Source organism: Ambystoma mexicanum, chromosome 10, assembly GCF_040938575.1.
Source record: "Ambystoma mexicanum isolate Mex_15411 chromosome 10, UKY_AmexF1_1, whole genome shotgun sequence".
NCBI lineage: Eukaryota > Metazoa > Chordata > Amphibia > Caudata > Ambystomatidae > Ambystoma > Ambystoma mexicanum.
This window is the reverse complement of record NC_090932.1, coordinates 1,529,917,128-1,529,941,511: the sequence shown is the minus strand read 5'-3', so window position 1 is coordinate 1,529,941,511 and position 24,384 is coordinate 1,529,917,128. Positions and strand designations below refer to the sequence as shown.

Genomic DNA, 24,384 nt, shown 5'->3' with positions numbered 1-24,384 from the left:
TCGTCGCCGGCTGAGAGGACTTTGCACTCGTTTGATGTGGCTAGAGCGCTGAAGTTCTACGTGGACCGCACAAAGTGTTTTCGGAAGACGTCACAACTCTTTGTGAACTTTGGACCTGTCAATCAGGGGAAGGCTCTCTCGAAGGCTTCCATTTCCAGGTGGCTCTCCAGCTGCATCATGTACTGTCATCGGTTGGCAAACCGACCGCTGCCTGGCCGTCCGAGAGCCCATTCCACCAGAGCGATCGCAGCTACCACGGCGTTCCTATCTGGTGTGCCCCTGCTGGACATATGCAGGGCTGCTACGTGGAGGTCGACGCACACCTTCACGAAATTTTACTGCGTCGATCGGGATTCCAGGGAGGAGTCCAGGGTCGGCCAAGCAGTGCTGCGCAACCTGTCCGCCTGAGGTGAGCCTGGTGAGGTGGTAAGATTGCTTAATGTTGAGTTTGATGTAATGCTTAATGTTGAGCCTTTGCCACCTCCCGTGGTTGTGCATGTGTGTACTGCTATGTATTCTTTATTCATGAGCATGTGAATCCATGCCAGACCCCATGCTGGAGAAGGAACAAGTTACTTACCTGTAACTGTTGTTCTCCAGCATGGGTCTGGCATGGATTCACATGCAAACCCTCCCGCCTACCCCTCTGCGGCTCTTCACTTGGTCATACTGCCACTTCACGTGCTTCCAAATCTGAAGATGGCTGCCAGAGGCGGGGCTTAGGTAGAGGGCAGTCATTGGCTGTGGTCAGTATGACGCAGAGATCAGTGATTGGTTACTACTACGAAAGACAGATCAGAAATGAAACTGATACTGGTTTTTTCTTTACCGAGGATTCCCAGCCTGACGACGGGGAATATTCATGAGCATGTGAATCCATGCCAGACCCATGCTGGAGAACAACAGTTACAGGTAAGTAACTTGTTCCTTAGACCCAAAAGGGTCTGCCAGTCACATTGGGGGTGGGGGGGATCTATATTGTGTCTGTAAGTGAGGTATATACTTTGTGATTCACTCACCGGGTGTGCGAGTCTCGAACACGCCCAGGTCCACCGGGGACAGCAAGTCACACTGATGTCTCAATGCAGTACCAAGCGATATGATGGGCGTTGTCCCTCCTTCCTGCAGCGTCACCACTGAGCACACCAGGCTCCCCTTACGCTCTGGGATTCCCCCCCGCTGTAACAGAGGCACGAGATTGTTCTCCCTTGGATCTTCATCTGCTCTGCGTGGGTTGGGGTGCCGCCCTTTAGCAATCCAAGTTGTGGTATACAGCCTCAGATTTTACCATCTAAAAAATACTTAAAGGAAAAGAAAGTAACCAGCAAATACCCAATAGAGATTCACAGGCAAGGGTATAAACTTTATATCACAGCATCTACTCCGACAATAACAATATCCCAGCAGTTATGCCTCCCTACTTTTTTTCCAAACAAAGCTATAAAAGTACTTAAATAGAAACTGAAGTAGTGGTACGTATTACATCTTAGCACTGCAGAGAGCTAATTTGTGCCCATGTATGTTTATTACAGTAAATTAAGGAAGTAATAAATTGTATTTGCCCAAAGCCCAGATAGTTCTAGAATGTGTAACTGTGGTCAATATAGTTGAAAACCAAAGCTAAAGACTGTACATCACCTTACATGAAATAACTAACAGTTTGACTGGTCAGAACCTAATACAAGGGCAAAAGAGCTAAAACTGGCCAGTGAATTAATCGTAGCTCAGAACTGTCCCTGGGATTCCGGAGCTAGTGAACATCACTCCATCCATAATGTTATGAAGTCACATAGCCAACAGGTATTCAGGTGTTCAGCTCCGACATTGGCTCATTGTCACCATCGCGTGCCGCATTGCATCATAGGTATAGACGATAAGAGCCACCAGAGATATTTTAACTGAGTTGCTTTTTTCTGCGTTAATGCTCAGGAACCTTCGAGGTCACTCAACGATTCTTCGGATTTTCAACATGACTCCACTGAATTAGGGCTTTGGAGATTCTTCTCACTGTTCTATGTTGGTGACATATCAGTACTCCCTGTGCCTTTTTCGTTTCGGAAGATAACATGACAGAGGAGTGTAGATCCTGTCAACTAGGACACCCAAGGTGTTGAAGGAGAACACTGCGCCTGTTTGTTCCCTCCATTAGGACCTCTCCCATAAAGTCTTCCATTAAAATACCCAAGAAGACTTGCCTGCTGAGTACCCAGTCCTCAGACCGTCACTCAAGATCCCATAAGGGGGACAAAAGGAAGAACAAGAAAACAGAAAAGGCATCACCACTCTAGGATGGGTTCTTCCTCTTGAGCACATTCGTCATCTTCTGAGGGTGGCACCACTCGAGATCGAACAACTCCAAAAAACAAGGAAAGGTTAAGATGCCTTACTTTCCCATGCACATGAAGGAGTGAAAACGCCTCTCCCAAATGTTCAAGTCCACAGTGCACGAAAATCAGCAGCTTTGTCACAATTGACTGCGGCACCCTCAGCTTCCATTTCATCCAAAGCATCCTTCTGCCACAGTCTCTTAAGGTTCCTACTTAACCTCTTCTGAGCCGGTGGCGGCACAATCTGATCCGAGGCTATGAAAGCAGAGTATGTGGGTACGTTTAACTTGGTATCCAGTGATGTTACCGAATAGAAAAACAAAAACAAAAAAAAATACATTTTTTATTTAAATGTATATGTGGGGAAAGGGGTAGGTTGGGGAGGGTTTAAAAGCACAGGGGAAACGGGGACAAGGGGGTACCCTTCAAATATATATTAAAAAAGAATTAGATATTTTTCTGTGAATAAATGTTTGGTACGAGAATTCCAAGATGGCCACCGGGCATTAAAAACATGGCTGGTTGAGCTCTGTGCCCCAGTAGAAGCTGCAAGCTCCGGAGTAAACAATAAACTCCTAGTAATTGGCTTGCACACTTGCTGTGTGTGAATTATGCAAACCAGAGCTGATTTTGAAAATATTGTCGGAAGGGGGCCGATGTGAAGCTGAGGTCGGATTGGAACCGTGCACGTGCGCGGAGAGAATGAGTAATGTTAACTTGAACACAAAAAAAGGTTTTTAAGGAAATTAATTTCGTCCAAAGCTTCAGAGCGTTGATGCTTAATGTTCTAATCAATGCAGACAGGTGGTGGTGCAGTTTTTTCTTTGGAGGCCAAGCCCAAAACTACATTCCTAGGTTCAAAGCTTAAATGGCCTGTGGTCAATGGTTGATCCAGTTTTGCAAATATAAATCCAGCCATTAAATATCCTTGATCTCTGCAAGCGCCTGGGCTAGGTAGTTAATCAAGCAGTAAATTCCACAATTGGATGGCTTGTAGCCACATGGTGAGTGGCTACCAAAGCCATCCGAGGCAATTGATTACCTTTCAGCGCAATTGAGGTTATAGTTATGGTGTCTGCTCCAAATATGATATATCAAAGCAATGACCTTTTCAGTAAAGACGGTTTGTACTTCATCACAAGAACATTAGAAAAATTGCTGTGCTTGCTTCAACTCAGCAAAGCTTAGCCATTAGCAACATATTGTGCTTTGTGTTCATTAATACCACTGAGCGCCAATCCTAAGTATCACAGGTTGCTTGATAAGCTCCTAAAATATCTCATCCATAGGGTTAAATTGGTTCCAATCAAGAGACAAACCAACCAGCAGGACATTTTCCTCAAGAGATAATTTTAGTTTTACTTCTGGATTAGTAAAAGGTAGCAATGTTACAAATTCTGGCGACATTTGATGAAATGAAATCAGTGTTAAAATAAATATTAATAAACACAGATGAACTTCGAACTCAGACAGAATCATAGCATAATAGAATTCTAACATTAAATGTATTTACGTACTAAAGTGATGAAGTGAAGTCACTTATCAACCTAGCACTGTGTAGTGTGCTGTGGAACTAAGCTTGCTATTTTGTTCAGGTCCAAGATACTGCTGTTTCTGTTTTCTGTTGTGCGTGATCCCTGTGTCATTTTTTACTTGCTCTTAATCTTCACACTGCCTTTGCTTTTGATTACAGATCTTCGCGCTATTAGTGCCCTCTGAGTCATTTCTAGATGACTGTTGCCCCAAATGATAGGCGCCATTTGACTGCCCTTTCCTGTTCTGAGGCTTTGTCACTTTCCTTCCCTGTGCAAGGACTACATGTCCTTGCTCCCTTGAACCAACACCCCATGTAACATTCCACCCTGATGTGTAAGTTCATGTATTTTACAACCACACTGCTAGAGCTCCATGCCACTTTTTTTACATAATTTGGAGCTCTGTGCCACTGTCTTTTTTTTGTGTTGGGTTTCCATTTTACTATCCTTCCATGTGTTGTACTCCCCTGAACTAAATCTGCATGAACCTATATTTTTCCTTTGTTTCCTTATTTTTTTTTTTATTTTTTTTTTTTATACAGCTACCTCTGAAACATGAGATGACTTAAGTAACAGAAGAGATACTTGGTATGGTTAACAGAACGTGGTTTGCCTAAAATACAAATGTGGAATAATGTCAGATTGAAGAAGCAAATTGCAATTCACTAAGCGTGTTGAGGATATATGATGACAGCATTTCTTTTCCCACAAACTTATTCTGTTCCTTACTTTTAAAACGTGTTATCGTTTTCCAGGCTAGTTTGGAGCATGAGGAGCAAAAGCTTGAACTCAAACGACAACTCACAGAATTTCAACTGACCCTTCAAGAGAGGGAGTCACAGATATCTGGCATGCAGTCTGCCCGTTCAGCCTTGGAGGCTCAGCTGCGCCAGGCCAAAACTGAACTGGAAGAGACAACAGCCGAAGCTGAGGAGGAGATACAGGCTCTTAGGGTAAGATTTTAAAGGCTTGGGTAGGACAGGAATGTAGTGCTCAAAGCATGAAAAGGTGACACTCAAGTGCAAGTTATTTTACCATGTTCTCCAAGATTTCAAGCTAATGTCCTCTTCCCCTCCTGTTTTCAGAGTATATAATGACAATCACTCATGTTCACCTCTGGTTGTTGGTTGCTATATGTGTATCCCCTTTATTCTTTCGCATGTAATTTTGTCCAAAATCAATGTTGTAAACCTTAAAGTAACTGACTTGTGTTGTTGAAAGGTATCTCAATACAAAAACATGTTTCCTTTGGCATGGTTTTTGGATGTTATAACTTTCTTTGTTTTTTCTGGCTTCAGGCCCATCGCGATGAAATCCAGCAGAAGTTTGACACTCTCCGTGATAGCTGCACTGTAAGTATTACATAAAACCTTAGGACAAGAAGACTTATTTGTACTGCATTGCTTAGGTGTACTCGAAATGTTTTGCACCAATGATATTCATTCTGAAAATGTGACTCTTAGAAAGCATAAGGCTCCTTTAATTTGGACAGCGCTTTCCTTGAAATACATTTCCTAGCACAATTGCCCCTGTATTGCAGTCCATTTAAAAAAGGAAACCTCCTATTTGTGCCCCTCAGGACTTTAATCGCTTGATGATAGGGACATAAATCTTAATTCGACTTTTTTTCAAATTGGTATCTTCATGCGTGTAAGCACTGTAATAAGTGCTGTTACTACCCAATTTAAGGGTACTTTATCAACCGAGGACAGTTCCCTTGCCGATGCTTATACATCATTGGCATGGCTAGTGAAGTCCTTGCAAGAACTAAAGATGTTCATACATAAAGGGACTTTGCAAGTGGTTGTTGCTATATGCTAACAAGACTGTTTTCTTGAAATTACATGTATTTTCCTACAAGCACAAAACTTTGCAATGGAACAGTATTTTGAAAATCAAAATGCTCGTAAAAGTAATGCTTTTTGAAAGACAAAACATAGGTAAAATGACTAGAAGATTCAAAATAGATGATTCTTTCGAGCTAGTAGTGGAATATCTTTTGCTGGGGGTGATTGGTTTGTCTTGACAAAGGTGAAACCAGCAAATTTCAATGGCAGACAGCGGAAGCTGCAGGGAAAATATCTTTTTAATATGCCTGCAAAAATTCTCATAATATATCTGCATGTAGACATTGCTGCAATCTAAATATGGTAGCACTGTGGATTATTTCACTCAACTCTGTCGTAGAAAAAGCCAAATGGAAAAAACAAATGATTTTGCCTTAAAGCTTTCCCGGTGCTGCACTGTCCCACAAAAGTGGATAGTGGATTTTTCTCAATCGGGAACTGAGTTGAAATAACAAAAGTCCAGCAAGGTAGGCCGTCTGGAGTGTTTTCTGTGGACAAGATTTCCTGGTTGACGAGGCCCGGAAGGAACATTTGATACAGGAAAATGTACCGAAAAGGCTAGGAAACGTAAAAGCTGAATTACAAACTCATTGCCTGGGCGAGATTTTCCAAATATAGAAGTCCTCTACCTTTCCACGCCCAGCTAGTTTCAAAATGTTAAAGCTGAAACAAGCTGAAAAGAACAAAATTAAGCCAGCAGCTGAACTTGAAAATTCTGCGTATCTTTTTTGATATATTTATAGAGCAGATATTCTGACACACCTCTACATCAAAACACTAGTGAGGCCTCGAGAATGGTGCCTGTTTGCATTAGCCAGCTATGGCTGTGTCCCTTGGAAGCAGTGGAACTTATGCAAGGAAAACCTCTCCAGATGTTTGCTTAAGCATGTAGATATAAATGTGTGTCCTTTACAGCTGCTAGAGGAGCAAGCCAATTTCTCCGAGGTTGGGAGCAGAAGGAATATGCAGTGTAGGAAAGCAGTGTTATTCCTGCTGGGTGATTGTGATGCTTTTATCCCAAGAATAGTAGGGCGATGGATTTGAAATTCTTGACATGACTAGTATAAAGTTTAAACTTTGGTTGATTTGTCAGATTTTCTTTTTAGTTTACTTGACACATTTTGTATTTGACGTGTACTCATCCGTCCCGTCCCCTTTCCCCCATCCTTGTGGGCATCCCCTCAACATGGGCAAGTACTGGAACCTTTGGCGGCAAATAAATTGCTTCCCCTTTAAATTTACTATAGCGAGCATGGGCGTGGCCTCGGGCGTGGGTGCCCTCCAGCGGCTCAACTCAGTCCCTTTTTCCACACGGACGGTGTCAGACCTGGCAGCCAGCGCAGAGACCTTTTTTTAGCTTTCTGCTTACCCCCCATTTGTTTATTCAATTCTTAATTCACTTCCCTTAGGTGCCTCACCTCCTCGGCGCATGTCGGCCGCAGGAGGATTCACGAGGTGTGCCTCTTGCGATTGCTCGTTCCCGGCCTCAGACCCCATGCACTTTGTCTTGGGGCCCGACCACTGCTGGGACTCATGTGCGGCCTGCAACGCTCTCAGTCACAGGGCATTGACGAATCGGTTGTAGCAGTGGAGGGAGATCTTCCACAGTTCTCCCCCTCTCCACCTTAAGGACTTTGTCTCCTGGACCTCTCGTCAAGACAAGGTAGGGCCTCTGTTCAGCTTTGTTCATCACCATGGAGACTCTTTCCCCGGGGTTCCCCCGGATCAGGGTTCCTCACATTCAGGTTCTGGCAGGCCCGAGGTCTATAAGGCTACCGGCTCCTAAGCCGAGGGGCCCGGTGGCTCTTCGGGCAGTCTAGGGACAGACCTGAGGCCTTCCAGGCTACTGGCTCCCAAGCACAGGGGTCCAGAGGCCCTACCAGGTTGTCCTCGGACGGATGATCAGTCCCCCCCTCTTGTTCTACCCCAGGGGGTAAGGGATCATAGAGTGCCACCTTCAAAAGTCCTTCCTCGGCTAGATCCAGCACAGCTACCGGCACTTGTGCCGAGGGCTGCCAGCCTACCAGAGCTCGCTCTGAGGCATTATTCCAGGGTGTTTCGACTACTGGTGTATCTGACTGAGGGCTCAGCGCCTACCAGAGGCCTCCCTGAGGTCGACGTCTCTGCTTCGGGTGCAAGACCCTAGCTGTATCCTCTCGTTTCCAAGACCTCTCTTGGCTCAGGGACTTTTTGCCCTCCAACCCAGGGTGTGGCGCAAGGCTTCAAAATGGCAGAGCAGATCCTACGGTGCAGGGTTTTGGTCCCTGCAGGGGTACATTTACCCATCACATCCCTACAGCTACACACACCAGGCACCTCAGTGCTTTGACCATAAGCGGAGGCCCAGTTCCTCAGAGGGCAAGGCTCCTAGGGATCGAGCGGCTTGTGAAGACCGCTTCTTCGAACGCTTCCTCATGTGTTCCCCTCAGATGAAGGGGCTCCTAAAGGACATTGTGAAGAAGGTTATCCACCAGGCGGCGTTGCTTCGGCCCCCTCCCTGGGGACTCCTGTTCCTCCTGCTCTCCCGGGGCCTGTCCCACCTCCGGCCCTATCCCTATCGTGCTGAGACCTCCACCTCCTCCTGTACCACCAATACCTCCCCCTCAACAGCCATTGGACTTGTCTGCTGCTCCGGACCTGGGGGAGGACCCCGCCGGCACCTGTGTCCCAGAGCCCAGATTCCCCTCTGGGGCAGCGGGATGGGAGCAGTGAGATGATAAGGATGAAGATGACACCCAGGAAGATCCGTTAAGGCCTTTCATGACTGCCTCCAGGGCCTGTCTGAGTTATTGGGGGGGGGGACTCTATTCCTGAGGAAGTCGCCCCCAGGAGTCAGGTGTGCTTTCAGAGGTCTTAAGAAAATACACCGCGATCCGGTCTGGCATTCAACTCCAGATGGATGTGCTGCAGGTGGCGTGGAAGGTCTGGGAGACGCATTGGGCCAACGCCCAGATGAACAGTAAGTTGGACAGCAGGTTTAAGCTGATGGACGGAGAGCCAATCCTGCGTGCCTCCTACCCGCAGCCCCATTCCTCTGTGGTGGCCACGGCCTCCTTAAATTGTAAACCATCGTCTTCTTTGTTTTCCTTCATAGGAGCCACCTCCAGTTGACTCTCCAACGAGGACAAAGTCCTTGAGTCCTTGGGAAAGCGCTGTTACTCCATCTCAGGACTGCATGTCCGGCAGGTCCAAACGGACGCCCTCTTGGCTGCGGCTAACCAGAAGCTGTGTTGAGAGCTCAGGGAATTTCTACCCGACCTCCCTCTGGACAAACAAGCCTCCTTCAAGGCCGGTCTGGCAGATGCCTGGGCTATTGCGCTGGACCTCATGGAGTCTCCTGTCTCCCACATTGACACAGCCTGCAGAGAGCTGTGTCTTGGGGTCGAGATGAGAAGGACGGTCTGGATGGCCGCCACCAAGTTTTCATCTAACATGCAGGAGCGGATATTAGATCTGCCCTTCGAGGGTGTGGACCTTTTTCATTCGTCCACCGATGATGAATTAACGAAGAAAACCTCCACTCAAACCGCCAAGTCCTTGGCCATCTTGACAAAGCTGGGTCAGAAATCCTTCCATCAATCCCAGGGTAGGGCCGAGTTCAAACCCAGAAACTACTCGGGCTTCAAGGGTTTCAAAGACCGCAGTACACAGAGGCCTGATAGGTCACCCAGAGACAATAGAAGGAAGCAGCAGAGGACATTGCACAGGTTTGTCTGCGCCCCCTCCTCTACCTCTGATGCCATGAAGCAGTGACGTCCGTGTTGGGGAACACAGCTCGCATGAGGGGGGGAGCATTTGACTCTGTTCCAGGACACCTTGAAACGTCTGTTCAGCATCCCGTGGATGCTATCTGTAGTCTCTAAGGACTTCAGCCTTCCTTTGCCTCTACCAGCCTCTCCACCTCGTCGTCAGATCGGGTCCCGGCCCTTTTACCGGAAGTCCTTTCGCTCTTGGATATGCAGGCGATAGAATCGGTTACTATGCCAGGATATTTGCGATATCCATGAACAACCAGGCTGGCCTGAAGGTAGTCCTGGACCTGTAATTTCTAAATCTGTCTTTACCGCTGGAACGCTTCAAGATGATTACTCCCGCGCACATAGCCGATTCTCTGTCTGCAGCGGACTGGATGTGTTCCCTGGACCTCAAGGATGCGTACCTGCATGTACCCAAATACTAACCGCATCTGAAGTTTCTGCGCGTCACGATTGTCGTACCGCTTCCAGTACAAACTAAGTTAATGAATGCCGTGGCAGGTCTTCTCCGCTTGGAGGGCCATCATCTATACCCTTATCTGGACGACTGGTTGGTGAGGATGGGGGTCACCTGAAGTGGTGGTGCACTCCTGCCAGAGATTGGCGGATACCCTTCATCAACTAGGGTTTTCCCTCAACTGGAGGAAGTCGCAGTTATGCCCGTCTCAAGAACTGGTCTTCCTATGGGTGTGTTGGAACACTTCTGTTCAGCGGGTGTTCCCCACGCTCGAGAGGCTAATGTCCCTTGGCAAGGCAGTGGTGTGCTTTCTGGCCAACTCAACCACCTTGGCATGGTGGTTCCAGCACATTCTGCATACCGACAGTGCAGCATGACCATCTCAAGATGAGACGCCTCCAGCTCCACCTTCTGGCCAACTGCGATCAGGAGATGGGGTCTCGGAGAATCCCAATTCCACCGCTCCTTTTGACTGACCTTCACTGCTGGCTGATGGGCGGCAATGTTTCAGTGGGAACCCCGTTTACCCAACAGGAGCCTACCCTGGTGGTGACGGCAGACTTCTCTTTTGGGCTGGTGGGCTACTCTGCAGGGTTATACAATTCATGGAGCATGGTCCAGGATGGAAGCCCTACTTTATATCAATCGGCTCGAGATTAGGGCAGTAGGCCTAGCCCTCAAGGTGTTTTTTACCCTAAGCAGGGACGAGTCTGTTCTGGTCAGGGCGGACAGTTCTACTACAATGTTTTACCTGAACAAGCAGGGTGGTACCTGTTCCCGCCCCCTTCTCTGCATTGATCAGTTTTCGATTTGCGAATAACGCCTACGAGTGGGAGTTGCACAACGACTCATTGGTTTCCCTGTTCCAGCGATGAGGGTTTACGGATTTGGACTTGTTTGCCTCTCCTGTGAATGCCAGGTGCGCCCAGTTTGCCTCATGGGCTGATCAAGGTCGGGGATCACTGGGAGAAGTCTTCCAGACCTGCTGGCACGGCCGCAGGCATTCCCGGCCACCCCTTAGCTCCAGCGGACCCTCCGCAAGTTCCGGGCTTCCATTGGCTACAGCCTCATCCTGGTTGCCTCTCACTGGCCTTAGAGACCCTAGTTTTTGAATCTGCTGCAGTTGTTCTCCCAGGGTCCTGTCCATCTTCTTATCCCCAGCAGGGACTTCCTGAGTCAGCAGGACGGAGCAATGGAGCATCCAGACTCTGCCAAACTGGGCCTGGCTCCTGATCATCTGAGGCTTCAGCATGCTACATTTTCAGATGACAACTGGGACATCATTCAGCAGGCCAGGAGGCCCTCAACTCGGTCCCAGTATAAAAGCAAATGGATTAGGTTCTACCATTGGGCTTTCGACACAAGTCTGGACCCTGTCACCTGTCCACTGGATGACGTTCTGGCTTTTTCAGCGCGCCTAGCTCGTTCTGGAGTTCAGGTGGATAATTGCTGCACTTATTTGGCAGCCATCAGGGTTTACACGAGCATGTGTTTTTGACAGCCAACCCGGTGGTTAAGGCACACCCAAGGGGTTATCTAGGCTTTTTGCTCTGGTACATCGGCCGCACCTGGTCTTGCAACGCAAGCCTTTTGAGCCGATGGCCTCTGGACATCCGTTTGGTGACAATGAAGACGGTTTTATTGGTGGCTCTCACCTCTGCGCACAGGGTTAGTGAGCTGCAGGCGTGGTCTTCGTGCAAACCCTTCACCACGTTTCACGACGACAAGATCATCTTGCACACTCACCCTAACTTCTTGCGCAAAGGTGGTCTCTCTGTTCCATCTGAATCAACAGATCTGCCTGCTGGTGTTCTCCCCGAACCCACAGTCTGAGGCAAAGAGGGCCCTACATTCCTTGGACCTCAAGAGGGTACTCAAGATTCATCTCTCTCTGACGAAATCCCTCAGGCCTGAGGCACTGTTTGTGACATTTGGGTGCTCCTCCCCCGGCTGTCGGGCGTCCAAGGCTTCCATCGCCCGTTGGATGGTCCAGGCCATTTCATAGGCCTAAACTGCCATGGGCAAAAATCTTCCTGAGGGGGATTCCTGCCCATGCGGTCAGAGCTAAGAATACGGCTGTAGCATTTCAGAGACATACATTTTGGGATGTCATCGGTAAGGCGACCAATTGGGCCACTCCGTCGGCTTTCTGTAAGAAGAGTTGCACAGTTTGGTCAGGCGGTTATGAAGAACCTTTTTGCTTCATCCTAGAAATGAGGCAGGTTGTTAGAGCTCAACCCAATTTTCTTGTTCGGTGGAATCACCCACAAGGATAGGGGAAAGGGGACGTGACGTATGAGTAATTAAAGTTACTCACTAAAGTGACTAGAGTACTCGTAGTCCCCTTTCCTCCATACGTCCCTCTCAGCTTCCTCCTGCTAGTATGCCAATGGCTTATAGGTAATGACTAGCCTGGTATCTAAGCATCCGTTGTGTTCAAAGGGGACAGAGGTGAGGCTCCGGAGGGCGGGGCGTTGCTATGGCGTGCCCGAGGCTGCACCCCCACACTATACTAAATTTAAAAGGGGAGCTCATTTTTTCACTGAAAAAGGTTCTGGTACTGTCCCTAGCTATTGTTCCTTAAACTCAGTTGCGTTTTTTCATAGTCAACCAGTGGAATTCACTATGGCATCTTAACAGCTTTTGCGATTGGCATACTTTACAATGATTTTTGCTTCTTCTGTGAAGTGTAACGGGTGTTAATTTTGGGGTGTCAAGATGTTTACCCATCCATAAACAGTGTATTTTGTGGGGAGAAGTTCCTTGTGACTTATTTTCGATGGGACTATATATTTGTCCTTGCATACCAACAGCCAGTCAAAACTATCTGGCTCTTTGCATGCAGAGCTAGATGTGCCCTACTGAAGGACTTCTATCTATTTCTTAATAGACTGCAGTTCGTCAAGCAACAATTTACAGTAGGAATGTAGGGCTCAATATCGGCATTTGGCCTCATTACAAGTTCGGCAGTGCAGGGAAAAATGTGGTAGTTCCGGTGAAATATGAACCGACAGACATTCTTGAGGGAAGAGCCTTCAACCGTGCTTTTGTGGCCCTGGTCCTCTGATTAAGGTTGAAACCAGCCTTGATGCCGGCAGTGATCCTGGATATAGCAAAGAAACACAGGATGGCTCCATATGTCTTGTCTTTCCTGTCTTCACATGTCTCCCTCGAGAGCCTGTTAATCAACGCAGCCACTGCAAGCTTGAAGACGACATCCTTGCTTTCATTACATCTGGACACAGAGAGTAAGAGGCTTTATACCTTGGGAAGAAATATTTTCACTCAGGCAGTTTAGTCTGAGGGCAATCAACGCCTTCTGTGCCACAGCCAAATTTTCATTCGAGAGGATTGGGTCCTCCAACGTATTCCATATCTATGACACAGTAATCACTGCAGCTGTGCTGCTTCGGAATATATTTGGGCGTCTCGTCCTGCATTGATGACATCGATATTCCGCCCTCGAGGACCTCCTCCGACGGCCGACGTCACTGGATGTTATAAGTAGGACGCACAACGCCAGTAGCCTCAGTTCCGTTTCTTCCGCGAACGTGTTCGCTTCGGAGATCTCGGCGCACATCGACTCTTTGGAGTTTCTGTTCTTTATCGGTTCTTCGAACCTGTTCGTTTGTGAAGTATATTCTTCGCGAGATGTCTACCTCGTCTTCCACCCCGCGTCCGGGCTTTTGGAAGTGCGGGGACTGTGGGTCCAAGATGTCAGTGACGGACTCGCACGACAACTGCCTCTGGTGCCTCGGGGCGGCCCATGACACGGATGACTGTCGACTGCCAGACGCTTACGTCCAAAGCCTTGCGGGAGCGCAAGAAGTTGTTGTCGGTAGGTAAGGTGTCCAAGCCACGGAAGTCGAGGTCTGCGGGGCTTTCGACGGACGATTCGAGGGGCGACTCTGCGCATCGTCATCGGAGGTCCAGTGGGTCTCGGTCCCGGAGTAGGTCCCGCCACTCCGCTGCCTCTTCGAGGCAATCCTGGAAGTGCAGTCATCGGTCGCCTTCCCCGTCCTCACTTATCCCACCAAGCATGCAACGCCGGAGGAATGGGCTTCCTTCGGGAAGACTCTCGAATCGCAGGGCACTGGTCCATCCGCGCCTCCGAGTGGAGTAGGTCGTGATCGGTCGAGAGACACTGCTCGCACGCCTTTGGGCTCGGGTGGTCGGCACGATTCGCGGGAAAGGTCCCGCTCTGACAAGGGGAATCGTTCTCGTCATGCCCGTTCCAGGTCCCGGTCCTCAACGCGCTCGAGACCGTGTACCTGTGGTGTGTTCAAGGAAGACGTCGACGCCGAGGTCGTTGACGGACTCTTTCGAGGTCCCGCCTCTGAAGAAGTCATCGACGCCATCGGCGCCCAGGCTGTCGAGGGACACGCTCGGGGCTCCGCATTCGAGGCCTGTGTCGATGCCGTCGATGCTGTCGGCGCCGCGTTCGGTGTCGACGCTGATTCATTCGACGCCTTTCGAGGCTGTTTCGACAGGGGTACCCCAGGCTCGGTGGAACCCCCTAGAAAGGCTCTGGACAAGGTCAAGCATGGCTTTGTTCCACATTCTGTGCCTTCATACCGCCATCTTGAGTTTATTTCAGAGGTGGATGAGGGCTCTGATGATGGCATGCTTCCTGATACGGTGCCAGACGAGATTCTCTCGGGCCCTAGCCAAATTGAGGACCTGCGTCAGTCCCTGCACGACGCCAGTGGGATGGACACCTCTCCGGGGGTGGAGTTTTGTAGGCCTGAGCCTGGCACTCATGCCCACTCCTCGTACCGGCGCCTTATGTCTAGGGTCACTGAGTACTTGGGCTGGTCTGCTCCCCCAGGGTTTTTTCTTCAGGATGACCTTACGGATATCCTCGACCAAGGTCCACCAACTGACCTGGTACTGCCGTTTCATATGGCTCTACAGAGGAGGGTGGCGGCGACTTGGACTGCTCCAGCGAGTCTCCCGGCAGTGGGCAAGTCTTTGCCGCGAAAATACCATCCAGCCAGTAGCGACCCCTGCTACTTGACCAAGCACCCCACTCCCGAGAGTTTGGTGGTGCAGGCGGCTACGGCCCCAGCAAAGCAGGCGTCGTATCCTATCATCCCTCCTGATAGGCACGACAAGCGCTTTGACGGCTGGGCGAAGAAAGTGTTTTCTTCAGGGGGTATGGCGCTTCAGGCGGCCAACTCCGTATGTGCCTTGTCACGTTTCACGCACACTTTGTGGAACTGTGTTTCCTTAGCGGCTGAACATATTCCCGAAGGGGACGAACGGGATGGTTTCCTTGCCATGGTTCAGGATGGCAAGGATGCCATGTGTGAGACCGTTCAGTCGGTCGGGTTTGGACATGGCAGATTGCGTCAGCTGGTCCATGGCAGCGAGCACCGTAATACGCAGTTTTGCGGAAGTCGGGGTTTGCGCCTGATGTGCAGGCCCGGCTCCTCAACATGCCCTTTGACGGGGAACATCATTTTGGCAGCAAGGCTGAGCCTTGAGAGGTTGCAGACCTCCAAAGCTGCAGCGAAGTCGTTGGGAGCTGCAGTTCGTCAACCTCTGGCTTTTTGTCCTAGGGGACAGCAATGGAGGGGAGGTTACTTTCGTTATTACTCATCCTTTGGTAAAGCGAGAGGAGCTGCCAGTCAAAGGGGCAACCGTAGGAGTGCCAGAGGTGGAAAACAAGGTACTCGAGGTGCCAAGGCCGCTCGTGCAGTTGCCTCTTTGCCCTCAGGCAACGCCGCAGCCGCTTCAGCTCAGTCATGAAGCCATGTCCCATAGTTCGCCGGTTGGGGGAAGGCTGGCGCAACATCTTGTAGAGTGGCGTGCCATTACTTCAGATGTGTGGGTTCTGGAGATCATAGCCCACGGCTACTGTCTTCCTTTCTGGCACCACCGGGGAATCTCTCTTTGAAGAGTCCGGATCCGCTCCTTGCGCAGGAAATTCAATCCCTGCTGGAAAAAGGCGCCATAGAACTGGTGCCTGTAGCGGAGAGGAACAAGGGATGGTATTCCCCTTTATTTTTTGATTTCCAAGAAAGATGGGGGATTGAGACCCATCATGGACTTAAGCGGTTAGAACAAACTCCTCAGGAAGGGCAAGTTCAAGATGGTTAATCTCTCTCAAGTCCTCCAGGCCCTTCGACTTCGGGACTGGTTGGTGTCTCTCGACCTCAAGGACGCTTGTTTTCATGTGCCGATACATCCAAAACACAAGAAGTACCTGAGGTTCGCGGTTGGCGACTCGCACTTTCAGTTTCGGGTCCTGCCATTCGGATTGACCTCCGCCCGAGGGTCTTCACCAAGCTCATGGTAGTGGTGGCAGCGCACCTCAGGAAGGGGGGGGATTCACGTCTACCCCTACCCGACGATTGGTTGATCAGGGCGCGCTCTCCCGAGCAAGTCCTGGATCATCTGTCAGTCACCTGCCACTCCCTCCACAAGCTGGGCTTCTCCCTCAATTTAAAGAAGTCCCATTTGACACCAACTCAGAGGCTCCAGTACATCGGAGCAGTGCTCGACACGTCCCTGGGGCAGTGTTCTCCTCCCCAGGTGAGGGCTCATCACATTCAGCAGATGGTGCACAAGTTTCAGCTTGCCCAGAGTCTCCCAGCGTTCAAGTACTTGAGATTGCTCGGCCTCATGGCATCCTGCATTCTTCTGGTGCCAGAGGCCACGTTGCAGATGAGATCTTTGCAATGGGCACTCAAGCGCCAGTGGTCTGTCCTCCGGCAGGATGTCAGACCCTGTTCAGGTGCCGTCCTTGGTCGCCCAGGACCTTCTGTGGTGGGCCGTCGAAGGCAATCTGATGAAGGGGGCTCCATTTTGGCTACCCTGGCCGGAGGTGACGATCGTGATGGACGCATCCCTCACGGGATGGGGAGCTCATGCCAACGAGTTGACAGTCAGCGGTCGTTGGTCTCCGTCGGAGTCCAGACTCCATATCAATCTGTTGGAGCTGAGGGCCGTCAGGCTAGCCCTGAAGGCTTTTCTGCCGACTGTACGAGGGAAGAATGTCCTGATCCTGACAGACAACACGGTGACCATGCACTAACTCAACAAAAAGGGGGGGGCGGGGTCACTTCCTCTGTGCAGGGAGGCGATGCAGCTCTGGTTCTGGGCAATCCAGCAGGAAGTTTTGATCTCGGCAGTTCATCTGGCCGTTGACGAAAACGAGACGGCGGATGCTCTCAGCAGGCAGAGCGCGATCTCTCACGAGTGGGAGTTGGCTCAGGAGATTGGGACCCCTCAAGTGGATCTCTTCGCCTCCAGTGTCAACTGGAAGTGCGGAAGGTTCTGCTTATGGGAATTTCCTCCAAAAGGAGCCTTAGGAGACGTGTTTGTGGTGGAGTGATCATTCCCACTGCTGTACGCGTTTCATCCAGTCCCCCGTCATTCAGCAAGTGCTGCGGAGGTTAAGAAGGTTCGGTTCCCGGATGATCCTCATTGCTCCGGCGTGGGCCCGGAGGACGTGGTACTGAACCTTCTCGACTTGTCCATCTGCCCTCCACGTCGTCTTCCCTACCGAGACAATCTGCTCTCACGGGAGGGGGGTCAGGTTCTCTATCCAGAGGTCAGATCGCTCAACCTTCACGCTTGGTTTCTGAAAGGTTGAGGTATAAGGATTGGGACCTCATTGAAGACGTGATGGAGGTGTTGCTTTCGGCCAGAAGGCCCGCAATGAAGTCCCTGTACCATTGCCGTTGGAGAAAGCTCAGCGACTGGTGCAGGGTTAAGAATGTTGATCTTTTTGCATGCGACATTCCCATGGTGCTGTCTTTTTTGCTTTCTTTGGCCCACAGGGGCTTTCAAGTGGGTACCGTTAAAGGTTACCTGGAGGCGCTGTCCATATTTAAGCGCTCGTCTGAAGAATCTTCCTATTTTAAAATTCCTTTAATTTCTCAGTTTCTGAAAGGGCTCACTAATATGTTACCTCCGTCACCTTTCCTGATGCCCGGTTGGGATTTGAACCTTGTTCTCAAGTTTCTGATGGGTGCTCCGTTTGAGCCTTTGCATTCATGCCCTTTGAGACTGTTAACTCTTAAAACTGTATTTTTGGTTGCAGCCACTTCCGCCCGCAGAGTGAGTGAGTTACAGGCACTTTCAGTTAAGCCACCCTTCACTGTATTTCAGAAGGACAGGGTTGTCCTTAGAGTTCGTCCTTCTTTTCTTCCGAAGGTGGTGTCGGAATTTCATTTAGGCCCAAAGGTTGTTCTTCCGGCATTTTATCCTCCTCCACATCCTGGTAAGTAAGAGGAGAGGCTCCATAGCCTCGATCCTAGGAGAGCTTTAAGCTTTTATATTTCACGCATGTCTCGGGTCAGAGTGGACGATCAACTCTTCATTGGTTACGCTGGAAAGCGTTTGGGACAAGCTGTGACGAAACAGACTTTGTCTCGCTGGATTATTCTGGCTATTTCTGAGTGTTACCGCTTGGCGGGTAAGGACCCACCAGTCGGCTTGTGGGCCCATTCTACCAGGCGTATGGCTGCCTCTACTGCCTTGCCGAGGGTTGTTCCTGTTCGTAACATCTGTGATGCAGCCACCTGGGTTTCGGTCCCTTCTTTTGTACGTCACTACTCCCTCGATTCCATCCGTGGGCAGGATCTGGCCTTTGGCAAGGCAGTCTTTTACTCCGCAATTTGATTGGGCATTCTACATTTCGGTATTCTAAATTCTTTTCCCACCTCCTTGCATTGGTACTGCTTTGGGAGTCTATCATAGATATGGAATACGTCGGAGGACCCAATCCACTCGAAGAACAAGTTACTCTCTTACCTGGTAACGTTCTTTCGATGGGATGGTCCGACGACTTATTCCATATCGCTCCCTCCCTGCCTTCGCCGCTAGAGAATTTCCTATGCGATTGCAGCTTACGTTTCCGCAAGGCTTTGTGTGGTTGGACTGGCAGAAGACTGGTGCCACACGTTCTTGGAAAAACCTACAACTGAGGCTACGGGCGACGTACGTCCTACTTATAACATCCAGTGACGTCGGCCATCGGAGGAGGTCCTCGAGGGCGGCGTATCGAGACAGGACGCAGACGCCGAAAGATTTTCTGAAGCAGCACAGCTGTGTTGATTACTGTGTCATAGATATGGAATACGTTATCGGACCATCCCATCGAAAGAACGTTACCAGGTAAGAGAGTAACTTGTTCTTCTGCCTTTGGTCTGCCATAGCAAGGGATGCAGAGCACTTCCCTGCAGCAGAGATTCGGGAGTGTGTTGAAGCCCTAGTCAAAGATTGCAAGGAAGCGTCTCTGCAAATGTTCCAGTCAGGCCTGGATACAGCAGACTGCATGGCTTGTACAATGGCCACAGCAACGGTGTTGAGAATGTACTGGTCATTGAGGACCTCAGGATTTGCCACAGACATCTTTGCAAATCTCCTGGACATGCTGTTTAGTGGTATCAGTTTATTTGGGGCTAGAGCTGATGAATTGCTCCAGAAATACCAGTCCCCCAAGATGACAATCAAATCTCTTGGTTTAATGGTCCAGCAGCAACAGCCCACAGCCCCCATAAGCAGGGGTAGTAGTCTTTGCCCCTTTGCCCCTTCTGCCCACATGGGCAGAGGGCAAGCTCCCTCTGAAATACAAATGCATCACTGTCCGGCTGAGGGTTTGCTGGAGGTTCTCCAAGAGAAAGAGGGTTGTCTTCCACTGTGCTCTCAGCCCCCAGTGCAAAGCCCCTGTCACCACTCTTACCCTGCGTGAGGTAGTATTTCCCAGTTCTGCAAGGAATTGACTCTTACCACATCTGGTGCCTGATCTTTATAGGTCTTTCACAAGAGATACGGTCTCCCATTTGCTCAATGTTCTCCATTCCCCAAACAATTAGAACTTGCCTCTGGACCCTCTTCTGTTGGAGGTGGTCCATCAGCTTCTGGCGAAGGGTGCCATAGATCCAGTGCTCTGAGGTAAGAGCTGTTACTTAGCATATTTTATGTTACTGAAGAAAGACGGGTACTTAGGTCCCATATTGGATCTGCAGATTCTGAACCTGTACCCAAGCAAAATGTTTAAGATGGTTACGCTAGCCCAGATCTTTCATGCCTTTTTGTTGGACTGACTTGTCTCGCTAGATCTCCAGGATGCCTACTTCCATGTGCTGTGATAATCTGGACACTTCATTCCCTCTCCCCAGAGGGAAGCCACCCTTGTGAGGATATGGAGGTGAGCCTGCTACGCAAGACCCTCCCTAGGGTTCTGATCAAGCAGGACCTCACTGGGAGTGACACCCCTCTTGGGGTCAAGGAACCCCCATTCCCGAACAGAACTCCCAGTCCAAACCACTCTGTCTGCATATATGGATGTGCAAAAGACTTTACTCTGTCTGCATATATGGATGTGCAAAAGACTTTACTGTCTCCTGCATGAACTATATTCCGTAAAGATCCTTATTTTTGTATTGACTATGGGCAATGCTGAACACAGCCTAAACTCCAGAGTCAGTGATGAATGAAAATGTTCTGTTTGTTCATGTGATATTTATAAGAGGGAATTCCTACAGAGAAGAGGGAACTGCTACGCAAAGGCAAGCCTCTGCATCATTGATGGCGTGTAGGGGCAGATCCATGCTGGGGCAGATCCATGCTGGGGCGCGGAACTGTGGCAACAAGGAGCTTGAATGAAGCACTAGCCAAACGCCTGAAGGTTGGTGTTCCACCCGTCCAAGGAACCGAGGTCGGAGAAGGAACTGAGACGGGGATACCCGTGTATCATCTAATGGCACGACCAGGAGTGAGTTGTGGTGGGCCACGAGGTCGGTAACTTATGCTGAAACCAGGTCCTCTGACCAGGTCCTCTGAGGGATCCCGAGCTCCATGTACGTGGATCATAGCTATAGAGATGGGTAGTTGTGGGGAAAGCTGAAAAGGTTACGGAATCCTGAGAAAGCCGACAGACTACCGGTAAAAGGTACAAACATTGTGATTAGTGGATGTGAAAGCTATTGAGGTTACGAGAGACTGAGAGACCTGAATGTCCAAATACCCTATGAAGAGGCGTCTGAGGAAAAATACGAATGTTGTGAATTAGAACTGTGAAAGCTATTGAGGTTACGGGACCCTGTGAAATCTCTTGGTGCAAACATCCTATTAAAGGGCGATTGAAAAAGAGATAGACACTTTGAACTAAGACTGAATAAGTAACAGAAGGTACAGAATTCAATTTTGGTTGTTTTAATTAAGTTTCAGAAGAATGATAATGTTTATAACAAAGGACAGTTTCTTTGATAACAGGGGAAAGTGAAATCCTAACTTGTTAAAAAAAGGCTGGGAAGAATATCCTGTGTTGTGAAAAAGAAAATGTTGAAGCCACAAACACATCAAGTATAAATTGTGCCAAGCTGATGCCCTGTTGAGTCTATTGAACAAAGCCTCCCGTTTCCTTTTTAGTTATATTTTTTTTAATGTTTTATGGCCAGTTTGTGAATGAGATTCAGACTAAAGAATTTTAATTTGGACTTTAACACCCACTTAGCTTTGTTTTTGTTAGGTAGGGGACTTCCCTCATAGCGAAGGGGCTATTTAGGCACTTTTAGCCTTTTATTTTGAATAAAACCTCTTGAGAATGAACTCCAATTGTCTGAGTCCTTCTTCTGCTTCTCCACACATGTTGTCAGAAGTGGTAAATAGACCAATTCATGTAAACTGGGGACTCCTCTTCAATAAGACCATTGAGACAGCCAAAGCCCCTACCCTTGCCACTCCCCAATCTATCGGCTTTGATCTATAAAGTGTGGGGACTATGTCCATACCCTGAAAGGAGAGAGACATAATACCAACAGGCTTATGTCTTACTCCTCCACCAGAGACCTGTATCAGCTGGCATGTAAATTTGAACTAGTGTGGTGATACAACCTAGAGGTTGCCACCAGGGTAATGGATCCAGACTATAAGGAAGTGGGAGGGGAAAAAGGCACTCATCCATAACCATGAAACCTCCCATTTCTCGGTAAAAGAAAAGGAGGCTGTGGCTCATGGAATCCCAGGGAAAACCCTTACCCTAGTATCCCAAGAAAGGGATACTTTAATCAAAGCCAAAAGGGGTCAATGGTTTTTGGGAAAGCAGACCTCGCTCGAGAGGAACTTGAGATTAGAGAAGCAGAGGAACCAACCCTGTTACCAGATCTTGCCTTTGCCCAAACGAATGAGACTGACCTAACGGTTGCCTACCCCAGTGTAACGATGGTAGAAAAGGGTCGCAGTCAAGCCAGTCCCGTCTTCCTGAAAAAGGGACTACTATACCATCAGGGGGTAGGGAAGGCACAAAACCAAGTGGTATCTGATATTACTGGCCTGGAGATTTCGCTGGCTTAAAGAACTATGTAGCGACATGTGGAATCTGCCAAAAAACATAGCCAACCCCCAGTTCCATTACAACCACTTCCCATTATTGATATTCCCTTCACCATGGACATAGTGGGCCCAGTCAAACCATCAAAATTAGGGAACAAATACTGATGGTTGTCTAAGCCACCCGATACACTGAGACCTTCCATTTACGTAACAACACTAGTCAACAGATCCTAAAACACCTCCTTCCCTTTTCAACGAGATTAGCATTACCTAAGGAAATCCTCACAGACCAGGGTACTACTTATGTCATAGATCATGAGAGAAGTAAAAGAGATGTTAAAAATCAAAACGATTCGGAACTCCGTTTTTCACCGCCAAACAGATGGCCTTGTAGAGCGGTTTAATCAAACCCTAAAAGGATTCTACATAAATTGGTAGATACAGATGGCAAAAGCTGAAAGTTTATGATATGATAGGTTATTTGTAACACGCTTAATACCCAGAGATTGCTAAGCGCGGGCCCGGGGATCGTACCTTTGTTCTGTGTCATCTTGCTGCCAAGGCAAGCACATTGCTACTGAGCTATCCTCCCGAGACTACATGCGCTCTATTTGCTGTCAGGATTACTCTGCCGTCGTCATCTTGATATGTTGAAAGTGACCTGGGAAGAGAGGAAAGAAGCCATCCTACCCATTTCCCAACCAGCACAAAAATTAAAAACTCATGTGGTGGCAGTAAGGGAAAATGGAACCTTTGGAGCCCTGAGCGCACAAAGTATAAATTGGGCCAAGCCGACGCCCTGTTGAGGCTATTGACAAAGTCTCTCATTTCCCTATTTGATGGATGTTGTTTTTTCTATAATGGTCCGGCCGGTTGGTAGATAGGATTTGGACTGATGAGCTTTAATTTGGACTTTAAAGCCCAGCTTAGCTTTTTTTTTGTTAGGTAGGGAACTTTCTCCATAGCGATAGAGCTAGTCCGGCATTTTTACCCTTTTATTTTTAATAAAAACTCTTAAGAATTGGGGCACTGCCACTACCAATTCAAGGGCCTGCCGTGTGGCCTATCTTCAGCACCCAAGGTTTTCACCAAGCTGCTGACATTGGTTGCCGCCTACCTCAGAAGCGAAGGCATGCACGTCTCCCCCTATCTGGATGACTGGCTCTTCTGAGCTCACTCCCCAGATCAGGAGTCTGCACATTTGTACCAAAAGAGTAAGACAACAGTGTTGGCTTCTCCCTGAACTTATTTTCAGGTTTTGCTATGCAAGTCCCTCATTTTTATTGATGCCTCTTGGGCACTCAGCTGGCCCTTCCTGTCGGAGGATGGAGTTGCAAATAGCTCCAAGATGGTTCATGTTCTCTAATCTCAGGAGAAAGTTCCTGCATCCAGAATTTCTTTGCTTACTGGGTCTTTTGGCCTCCTTCATTCTTAGAGTGCCAGAGACCTGGCTATGCATGTGTTCCCTGCAGTGGCTTTTCATGAGCACACCTCATATCTTCTGTAGGTCTCAGCGAACATGTCCAGGGACCTGGAATGGTGGCTTGAGAGAGACAACCTATCGAAAGGGGCCTTGTTTCGACAGCTCTGGCCCCAACTGAATCTAGTCACAGGCTCACCCCTTAAAAGTTGTGGTGCTCACAAACCAGATCTGCTGGTGAGTAGCCTGTAGTCTCCATCAGAATTCCAAGAACACATCAACTTGCTGGAGTTAAGAGCGATCTGGCTGGTCCTGGTCGCCTTCCTCGCTTCAGTATTGGGCAAGAGCATACTTGTCCTGACCGACAATACAGTAGAAATGCACTACCTCAACAGATTGGATGGTGTGAGCTCCTTGCCTTTATGCAGAGAAGTAATGCAACTGTTTTTGTGGGCTCTGGAGAACTTGACCATGACAGCAGCTTCACTGACCGGCAATGAGAACGTCAATGTGGATGCCTTATACAGATTATGATCTTCAGCCTCCCACGAGAGCGAGCTCTGTCAGGAAGCTCTAGAGGAGGTGTTCTCCCTTTGAGGGACTCCTCAGTCATTTTAACTTAGCGTTTTCCTATGGAAAACCTCAACACTTTAGTGTCCTATCAATGTACTTTTTGGGTGCTTTAGGCCCCACCAATAGGACGTAGGGTATAAATAGCCCTCACCGCGGCTTCCCTTCAGATTTCTACTGTCTCC

At 48.9% G+C, this 24,384-nt stretch overlaps 1 protein-coding gene across 20 annotated transcripts in view; it reads left to right on the top strand.

The window, feature by feature from the left end:
- CIT (citron rho-interacting serine/threonine kinase) overlaps positions 1-24,384 on the top strand; it is a 2,264,529-nt gene that overhangs the window by 1,171,348 nt on the left and 1,068,797 nt on the right. For all 20 annotated transcript variants that reach the window (XM_069619729.1, XM_069619715.1, XM_069619714.1 and 17 more), the window contains 2 exons: positions 4,618-4,815; positions 5,161-5,214. In XM_069619729.1, the coding sequence (XP_069475830.1) occupies positions 4,618-4,815; positions 5,161-5,214 (252 nt within the window). The remainder of the gene's footprint in view (positions 1-4,617; positions 4,816-5,160; positions 5,215-24,384) is intronic.